Source organism: Poecilia latipinna, unplaced genomic scaffold, assembly GCF_001443285.1.
Source record: "Poecilia latipinna isolate Pla-1442-1.1 unplaced genomic scaffold, P_latipinna-1.0 Scaffold815, whole genome shotgun sequence".
Classification (NCBI taxonomy): Eukaryota; Metazoa; Chordata; class Actinopteri; order Cyprinodontiformes; family Poeciliidae; genus Poecilia; species Poecilia latipinna.
Window position 1 is genome coordinate 250,083 of NW_015113431.1, and position 10,662 is coordinate 260,744.

Below are 10,662 nucleotides of genomic sequence, written 5' to 3' on the forward strand. Positions count from 1 at the left end.
TTTTTTTTTTTTTTTTTTTTTTTTTTTTTTTTTTTTGCTTTGTACCAAGCAGTTCAGTATTCCTTCTTACAGTGTATTGTGGTTTCGGCTGTATAGCTACCTACTGAGGTGGAGTGGATCGTGATATTCTTTGTTGTGACCTTTCACTTGTTCTTGAGCTGTAACTAACAATCTTGTAGAGCATGAAGGAAAAGACTGATCAGAAAAGGCCTAAAATGAATTTGTGAATAACACATAATGTCATAAGATCAAACAAACATTCATTTGACAGACAATAACACTTTTAATTAGCATTTTATTAGCTATCACAATTGAAAAACTATTTTCTAAGGATGTCATAGTTAGCAAAAAAGGTGAATTTGAATTTAATTATTGAACTTTTAAAGTTTTTTTTATAAATTAGTGGCATTTTCTGTTCTTCTGATGCATCTCCTCAATTTTCCATCTTAGTTGCTTTAGTTTTGAACCTCTCATGACCTATTCCCTAAAGTGTAAATAATTAATGTCCTTCTTCCTGACCTATGTGAGTCTTTTTTTCCTTGCTTGCGTTGCGATGGTAAATCTTTGGCAACTCTCTTCCTGGGCCCCCTGCCTGGAAAAGAGAGAGAAAGAGGGATCTCAGCATTATTTCGCCAGTCCCAGTGGTTTAACACTTAATGAGGTCAATGCGAAGATGCAGATGCAGTCTATTCACTTTAAGACTGAGTACTTACTGTTTTTCTCTGCTGCTGACCCTGTCCAAAATTACTTTGGCAACTAGAAGTTTTGGCAATTAAAATCAGAAAAATTTGGAGGTGAAATTATTGAATTAAACTTTCAGGGGAAGAGTAAATAAGGCAATCAATGTATTAACTCTGATGTTTTATCATATTCTATTTCAGAAAATGCTTTGAAAATGTTTGGAAGAGAATCAGAGCAGCAGACTCCTCTCAGCACACCGAGCCACAGTGGAGGAGACAGACAGAGCAGCACTTACCAACCACAAACCATTGAAACTATGGAGAACATTCTGGAACCTATAATACCTACACAGGTGTGCACACGCTTTCTGTCACATTCACCGCAGCAGCTCTTCACTATGTCATGACCAAAATCTAGAATTAATGAAAAGTAATTCTAGATTTTGATCTAGAGCTCACAGGTCTAGACAAAGCATAAATCTATTTCAACAAATGTATTGCATGTAGTGCATTTACATGAATTTGTTTTCATACTGGCTGTTACAGCAAAAATGTTGTCAGCCATTGCTGCACAATGAATTATTGCTGCTAAGTTATCTGTTGAACAAAGCATACATTTAATCTCTGAATATCCTCAAGAGTCACTGTTGCATGGCTTAAAGCCATGTTTCTTGGGTTTACTTAAGTAATAAAATAATCTGCATTTGCTTTGAAATATTCTATATTTAAATATTCATTTCCAGGTCAGACAAGTCTATGAACTGTATTTTATGCTTCTATGCTTGCCAAAAAAAAAATCTAAGAAAATCCTCAAAATTAAATTCTGTCAAATGAAAAAAAGTCATAAATCTTAAATCTTTGACTACCTCTTAACAAATCTTGCTTAAATTATATTTTTTAACTTTGTTCAGTGTTTGTATTTTCACTTGGTGAAATGCAGTCTATACTCATTAAAAACTCGGAAATGATGCTTTACTTTAGAATGACTGGAGACTCAGGAGCAGATGGCAACTTTAGCATCACTGGTGTGAGTTTTTTTTGGTTGCATTACACAGGACTAAAAGTGTTTCCACACAAACAACTTGAAAGAAAAGGTGGGATTTTAGAAAAAAAAAAAAAAAAAAAGCTGAAGCAAAATTACTCAGTGAATATCTCGTTTATTTACTCTTTATAATCTTATGAGCTCATGGAACCTTTATATAATTATCTAATAAAGTATTAAGCAAAACATATTAGGTAGTTGTGCAACTCTGTTTCAATACAGAAAAAGAACAACATCTATAAATTAATGGCTTCTGGATGGTAAATCAACAAAAGCACACTTGTCTTTTCCAACAGCCATTGTACTGTGCAGTAAAACCAGCTGACCGAATGTCGTGGAGCTCTGCTTAGGTTGCTAGGTGACGAGTTGAGCTTTGCTGGGGTTGCTAGGTAACCGGCTGGGCTTCCCAGGGCCTTCTGTACCTGCTGATTTGTGACGTTACATTCCAGAGGTTTTTGAAACCTCACTTTTTTCCAAAAAATTGGCTGAGTACTTTTCAAGCACTTAGGCTGTTTTTAGAAGCAGTAAAGACCCAAACGGATGTACAAAAACATGCAAAATATGAATTTTGTATCATTTGTCCCCTTCAGCATTATATCATATTTACATTTTTCTCCGTTTCAGGCTCTGGGAAATGAACTACTGGTGGACCATGACACTCTTCCCTCCAATAGTCTCCCAAATTTGGCCCCACCTCTCAACCAAATGCTTCAGGCTGCCTTCAGCATTCTGTTGTTGCTCCTCCATTGCCTCTACGGACATTAAACGCTGCAGGGAAACTCGCTGAGGACCCTTTAAGCAGATGGAAGAAACAGAAGAAAACTGACATGGGCTATTATTCCTTCTTCTAAACATGAACAGTGGCACAGTTTTTTATCTTAATTTCTGTGTCAAAACAGTCTGCCTCCACATATGTGGGCAACCTTCTGCAGCCAGGCACCAGTGTGTACATTTGTACATTGTGTTTAAGCAAGCTGAAATGAAATTAAAATACAATTTCATGGACTAACCCAGCTGTATAACAATGCTACATATAACACAGATATGTGTGATAATGTACCATGTGATTAAATATATATCTGTAAAAATGTTTGTTTTTTGAAATGAAAAGGGAAATATCTGAAGAAAACCAGTGAACTTTGTGTCTGCACTCTTCTCAGTGCTTTAACTGCCATGGAAAAGATGGAGTTTCCCACTCTCTTTAGTTGGCTCAATAAGGAGCTTTATTTCCCCACAATACTGGAGCAGAAGTAAAATAGATTTTGTTTACACATCCTGAACTGAAGCACAGATTTCAAGTCCAGAAAGATCTACAAAAGATGCCTCCAGCTCAAGTACATAAACAACTCTGACATAATTATTGCCATCTCTGTCAAGACTGTAGAGCTTTGTAACAGGACTTTCCATCAAGGCTGTTGTGCTGTAGCGATAACACCTCTGTTTATAGAATATATAGGTCTTCGGTCTTTATCTGCAAAGACATGTTGTTGGACCAGAAAGGAAATAACCAGAAAAGCTGTAGGTCTACCTGTAGCTGCTGTGCTTTGTGTTTGTGACTGTAATACCCTTTTATTTCTCATTGTGTTAGTGAACATTGCTATCAGCTGCACTCTGGGTTTTTTTCTGCCAAAGAAGGAAGTGAACAAATTTGGCATATTTAGTTTTCACCAACACCAGAATGGAGCCTGTTAGATATTTGACAGTAAAGAATGATTCTGGGTTTTCTGTTCGGGAACCTGCAGTGGATTCTGAACAGAGGCAGAGTTGTATTAAATAAAAGTTCTCAGATACTTACAGACACCTCTTTTGGTTATTTTAAGCTATTTTTTTGTATAACCATTTGTTCTCCCTCTTAAAATGGAAGGGAAAAGAGCAATACAAACAAACAATATTCTAACACACCATTTATATCATCATTTATCTTGTGCATTTTGCTTGGACTCTTGCAAACAGATAATGCCCTGGCTCCTGACTAAGCAAATGTGTATGTGTTTTGCTTACTTGGGTCAAGATACGCAGGACAAACGAAAACAAAATCTAACGAGAATGAATTTTCTGAATTTTAAAATACATTTTCATCTCCCATTTTACCATTGAACTCTGTTGTGATCTGCTTCTTAAAGGTTTTTGGTTTGACAAACAGGTGCAATTTTGGCCTCATAACCTTAGAAAAAGGGAAGGATTCAAGAAAAAAAAATGCAGCAATAACACCTTGCGGACTCCAGCACAAATTCATGTAGAATATTTCAAAACTTCATCCATAAACATTTCATGACATTATTTTCCTTTGTAGAATTCATATATAACTCATTTATGCAAATTTCAGTTTAATTAAAAGAGGTGCATTCCATTAAAATAATACATTGCTCTATTAATTATGTTATTAATTGTTGATAATAAAGAACTAACTACATACAGTAGTGAAAAGTTTCAGGCATTCTACTAAATACTTCTATTATTGAACTATTTATATAATGAACTTTTTTTATTTATTGCTTGAAAATTAAGTGATTTTATTGCACTTAAAAATGCAAATATATATTTTTTGTTCTTTCCACAAATTCGAATTAAAAAAATACTTTAATAATCCTTAGAGAAATTAAATATTGTTGTAGCTCATTAATTCATCTTCTTTAAAGAGTAATTGAAGATGGCGATGGCTGTTGGGAGATCCTGTGATGACAATTGGAAAACCAGACCTGGGCATGTCGGCTGTTGTTTTGGTTGTCCTCTACTCTATTTTCTACAAGTTGCGTTGGGAAAAACAAACATGCTTTATTTGGGAATCTTTCTCCCCCCCCACATGGCTCTAAAATAAACTACAACAGTCAGAAGTAGCTGAAATCTGCATAAAATGAAAGGTTCTGTTTTTGGCAGTAATTGAGGCTTACCTTGAAATAACTTAAGTTAATACACTGAGATGGGGAAAAATTGCAGCCTTGAATTGATTGTATTGATGTTTTTCTTCTCTTAGATAAAAATGCATTTCAAGAGCCATAAATTAACAGCGGAGACAAATAAGGTTTTAACAGATTGTTATTATTTTCTGAATGCTTCACCTCCTCACAGCCATTTGGGAAATTTAATTTGTTATTAGATTAAATTTCTAACAACAGGGGCTTGACCAGAAATAAACAAAGCATGATTCCCTAACCAAACATAGTTTTCCACCTAAATGCAACTATTTAAGTTTAAAATCTGTTCTTCCTTGACGTTTATTTAGATATATATCTAAATACATGTTTAAAATAAATAGAAGATGCCCGTTACCAGATATTTAGATAAAATAATAATAATAATAAAAACAATAACCATTTTTATTTCAGGCAGATTATAATGTCATTTAGCTTTACCAAAGGTAGTTCTATTTGCATAATAGGAGAATAATCAGAGTTTTTCAGAGAATGATTTTTATTGTTAGTCAAATTCTGAAGTTTGCATACTCTAAGATTGCTAGAGTATCTTACATAGATTACTATAGTCTTTAGGATAAAACAGCTCAAGCTCAGGCATGGTTAAAGCTAGACTTTAACCATAGTCTTGCTGTTTAAGACTACGGTCTGTAAATGAATGAGACCTCATTCATTTAAAAGCTTGCATACAAGTTTTTGTTTTACCTTCCAGTAGGGACTCTCACCGGCTTTGCAAATATAAAGAAATAGAGGATTATCATCCCAAGTCCACAGGTGCTGTTTCAATGCTTGGCGACATACAAAGTATCCATTTGTGACACAATAGTGTTCAGAAACTAAATTAAAGCTGTTATACCTTGGGGGCAAAAGGATTAGGTCATTGTTCATTAGGTTTTCAGCATGTATTTCACAAATTTGTGACTAACATGAAACAAAACACCACCTGCTTAGCTGAGATATATTCCTTACTGTCAGCATCAGTGAGCAGCTCTGCCAACAATTGTAAGCAACATGAGTTTAATTTAACTTGGAATTCATAAAGTATGACAGACAAAAAAAAAACAAAAAAAACAAAAATCAAGTTAAATTAGGATCCTTTTTGTGCCAATGTAATAGTCAGACAGGAAGCAGAGCTGCATAACTTTGGGTAGCAGATTTGAAGATCCTGAGATAAACACTGGGAGTAACATGAGTGAATAGGATTAGAAATGAGCTGATCAGAGAGAGTTAAGGTTGGGTGGTTTGGAGATAAAGTCGAAGAGGTTGAGATGGATTGGACATATTCTGAGAAGAGATAGTGGATACATTGGAAAATTGGATATTGAAAATGGAGCAGGATAAGAAGACCACCCCGGAAACGATTCATAGGACAACATGATGATACAACAGCTGAAGAAGCAAAGGACCAGGTGAGATGGAGGCTCCCCTGAAGAAAACACCAGAAAGAAGAAGAATGGCATTGGAATATTTTTATTCCCAACATTTGGAACCCAGGCTGTATGGTGGTGATTGTATCCACTCTTGCGTCCAAGAAGATCCTGGGTTGAAATCCTAGCCAAAAGGCTTCCTTCATGGAGTTTGCATGTTCTCTCTATTCAAGTGGGTTCTCTTCCTCCAAAAACATCAATCTTACATTAATTGTTCACTAAAAATTGCCTTTCGGTATGAATGTCTATATGCAAGGTTGTTAGTCATGTCCTGGTGACCTGTGAAGGCTGTACCCTGTCTCTCATTCAGTCTTGTGACATCTAAAGGATTAGGACATTATAGAAAAGGCATTGTTAAGATAAAAAAAAAAAAATAAAAATAAAAATCCTCAAAACATCTGATCTAACTTGAGAGAGAAATATGAAAGATCTAAACAAAATTCAATAGTGCTTTACAGTGCAAAATGAAAGTCATGTCATATCTATCTGTCTTGATGATCTCATACATATCTTGATATTAAGGTATTTGGTATTCATAAATTGGAATGCTTTGCATTGTGCAGGTATTGTGGAGATAAATTTTGACATAAACTACAGTATATAGACTTTACTGACTTTTCCTTATATGTATAACAGAAACATCCTGGTTTCAACTGTAAACATGGGAATAGTTTCCATTCATTGATAAAGATCAGAACCTCGCACATGGAGTGTAGCAAGTTAATCTTCTCAATATTGCTTAATTAAGCTAGGATCATAAGCGCTACAGTAGCCAAAAAGTCACAATCACAAAAGCTTTGGAAAATGATCCCTCGGTTTTCAAGGCTCAGCCTTGGTTAAGCTTTAACATTCATAGAGTTAAGCAGGTTTACATAAACATGCAGTTTTTGGCCCAAATACAACCATAGACTTTGCAATTTGCTGTTGTTTTCCCCACCTGCCATGAAGAACCTTGACACAGCTCCCTGTGAAATAAAGTCTTTACCGGAGACAGTACAATACAGGACACCACCAAAAGTCCTCCTTAACCTTTCTGACATTTCTGAAATGTCATCGTCAATTTGAACTCTGGTTTAAATCTTGTACAACAATCAAAAATACATGGCCGTCATAATTCTTTGTAAGACATCTGTTTGATATTTGTAAGATAAAAGTAAGAAGGGATTGTAAAATCTCAGTTGAATAAAGCTGATTAAAGTCCCAAAGTCTACAAATAAAATCTGAAATATTTAACTTTGTTAAAATGTTAGGGACTCGTCAGGTTCTTTTCAAATATCTGTTAGAATTAAGGGGTGCATATAGCAAATTTGTTAACATTGCCATGCCACAATTGTTTACAATTTTTTGAATTGGTTAATTTGAAGTTGCTTGACAGCTCTAACTGTCTAAAATGAATTTAAAATATAACTAAGGAATTCATTTATGATCCAATGTGCTTTTGATAACATACACTGAAAAGCAAAAGGTTTTTGCTCAACCCTGCAGATCTGTGATTTCAGGTGTTTCAATCATTCTTTGTCCACATAAGTATAAAATCCAGCACCAGGAAGCAGACAGCCAACTACAAATATTGGACCCCTCCTAAAAATACCTAACTGACCTCCATTTTAGGGTTATATTAAAGTAAAGACTCTGAGCCAGGCTTTTTGTCCAAGAATGGTTAAAAATGTTCATAAACGCATTCTTAAACCTTGACAAATCCATTCCTAGAAAGGTTATCGTAGCCTTAGAGGTGAATTTTGGGCCAATGTCACATTACATTTTCTTGAGATGTCAATGAAGTTAACGTGTGATTTAAATTTGTGGCAACGTAGTGTACGAACACAATGCATGAAGAGAGGCTGGGTGACTTGAAATCATGAAGGTGAAAGGAAGAGCCAAAACAGCCGGGAGAGGATGGTATTCAATCATAATGGAAGAGCCGTGAGTATACAAAACTAAAAAAAAAAAACATTTCAAGACTATTGAGACAATTTTTAGGAAATGTACAATTCATTCAAACCTGGCTGGCTGCGGTAGAAAATAATGAATCAAGAGTTTTTAGCAACTTAATCAGGACAAGTAAGAGAAACATCCTGTTAAAGGAAAACACTTACAACATGCCTTTATAAGGGCAGATAGAGGGGCTTCTGGGGCAGCTATAAAACATGCACTATAGAAAAAGCGCTTTGGTTGGACTCCAAGACCCAGACCATTTTGGACCACAAGGATTTGAGAGGAGTACGGGCTTTTGGGAGACAGCTCTATGGGCTGCTGAAACCAGACTGGAACTTGTTGGAGTTATTAACCACAGGTATGTGTGCCTCGCAAACAGCCAAGCGTTTGACCTGAGCTGCCTGGCCAGTCACCAGATTTCATGTGATTGAAAATGTTTGTGTGATTTAAAGAGGGCAGGTAGAAAAACATCAAACATCACTGAGCCTGAGTTCAGAATCTGACTCCAGAGTGTTTGAAGCTTTTCAACACCTCTTTAAAAAGTTGTAAAAGCTGAAATATGCCTCAAAGTTGAGGATGTAACACTGTTACTCAAAGTTTTAAATTTTGAGGTCAAACTTAATACACATCCATAAACTTAATACTTCATCCACATTACCACAGTGCCTTTAAAGGAAATATATTTTAATACTTCTAATTGCAAGTTTTACCTCGCCTCTCCCCCAACAACACTTCATGCCCTGACGATCTGAAGACATTTAGCACAGCAACACTTTATATACTGAAGAACCTACATTATTAACAGAGGAACACGTTCGGCTTAAGCATTCTTCACTTCAACATCTTTGTCCTTCTCCATGCACCTTGGAAAAAGGTGAAGTTGTGCTCGAAACCTTTGAATCCATTGTCAGAATTGTTTGAAGAAAATGTAGAAGATTTTAAAAAGTGTGTATCCATTATAGATTACAGAGCATTTTGGAAAAGAACATCATGTTGATAGTATAATGGTGATTTGCTGTGATGCTGATTCAGGAGTCTGAATCAGATATTTCTAAAGGGAAATCTTTAGCCGTTCATTCATGACCTGAAGCTGAAATGTAATGTGATTGTGCATTGGACAATGATACAAAACACGCAAGTTGGATTGGATATATTTTCCTTCTCATTTTTTATCATTTCTGTACATATGCATAGCTTTAGAATCATTTTCTTAATCTCATACCTTTGAGATTAATCATTTTATGGAGTAGTTTTCCTATAAGCAGAGAACCTTTTAGCTGTACCTGAAGGACCAACTCTGTGCGCTTGACGCAATTTGTAAAATAGGATTATTACTAGGATCTATCCAGATGAAAAAAATCAGCAATGTACATCAAAAGATATAAATCCTATTTCCGTGAGTTATGTAATACTATTCATACAGCAACATGTGCATCATCAGAAGAACTTAATTTCAAACTTATTTATGAAAACTGATGAGACTTGGCATGTCAATGGTTAACACAGCCACAAGTTCAGGAAATGTCTGCCTGAAAATGACACATCGATGTTTGATAGAAGTACTAGAGTTTATTTCAAGGTTTTCTCAAATTGGTCCAACGATCTTCACTGAAAACCATTTAAGCACCCATTGCAACACTTCTAAGTAATGAGCCTTGGTGTCTGAAATGATGGTTCCAATAACTGATTTTCCTGTAAGATAAACAGACAGACGTTCTGACAAGCACATTTCAAAGAACATGCTTAGAATAGACGAAATGCTCCTGGAATATATTGATAATTTTAAATGGGATTTTATAAATGAAGCTTGAAAAGCAAACTATGAAGTTTCATCTTTCACTTCAACTCTTTCTGTAAAACCACATTCATAGTGTATCTATTAACAAAAAGATCCTTTACATAAGTGACCTTATGGAATCAGATTTTATTCACATCAAATTTAATGTGTTGAGTATTTTACTTCAGCTCGATAGTGAACGTAGTACTAAGTGCAATTAACTGAATGGCCTAAGTAAAACGGACCCTTTTATATTTTAGCAAAATAGTAATCAAAGGAAAAGTTCCTGATTAACATCAGTTAAATGAATTGGCAGCTAAGCTGTTTTCAATTTAATTAGCTAGACATTCAAGAGAAAACATGAGCTCTTATCTTTTTTTTACAGGTACTACTGTTGACCTGAAAGCTCAGACGATTCAATCTGTTAACCCTGGACCATTCCCATAACAGTAATGTCTCAGAACGTTTCTCTCTGCATTTCTGCTCTGCTGCTAAATGAGACATTCTGAAGGCAACGGGCTGGTGGGTTCAGTGTATGGAGATGTCATTTCACATCCAACTCTCATACCAGACTTGCCCTCACTCAGTCACTATCGCTGCATTGAAGCTGTTCAGACTAGACCAAGCAGCAATTTAGCCTGAAGAGAAGTCTTGGTCTGGGCAAAAGACTCTCCGTCTGTCGTCTTTCCTGCAGACATCCACCAACTTTTCTGCAGATTTAGGTCCAGATGCAGATCAAGTCAACACCTGCCCATTGGCAGCATTTCACTTGATCTAGTGAGACCTGAAAAAAAAAAAAAAAAAAAAAAAAAAAAAACTTTTACCCCCAAAAACAAAAACGGAAAAAAAAAGACCCTAAAAAAAATATTAAAAAAAATAAAAAAAAAGA

The 10,662-nt window shown here is 35.4% G+C and overlaps 1 protein-coding gene across 1 annotated transcript in view; it reads left to right on the forward strand.

Annotated features, from left to right (window-relative positions):
- The window catches only part of LOC106956413 (GDNF family receptor alpha-4-like), a 56,430-nt gene extending 52,908 nt beyond the window's left edge, over positions 1-3,522 (forward strand). The window contains exons 7-8 of the mRNA XM_015047236.1: positions 882-1,033; positions 2,347-3,522. Of these exons, the coding sequence (XP_014902722.1) occupies positions 882-1,033; positions 2,347-2,487 (293 nt within the window). The 3' untranslated portion in view covers positions 2,488-3,522. The remainder of the gene's footprint in view (positions 1-881; positions 1,034-2,346) is intronic.
- The last annotated feature ends 7,140 nt before the right edge of the window (positions 3,523-10,662 follow it).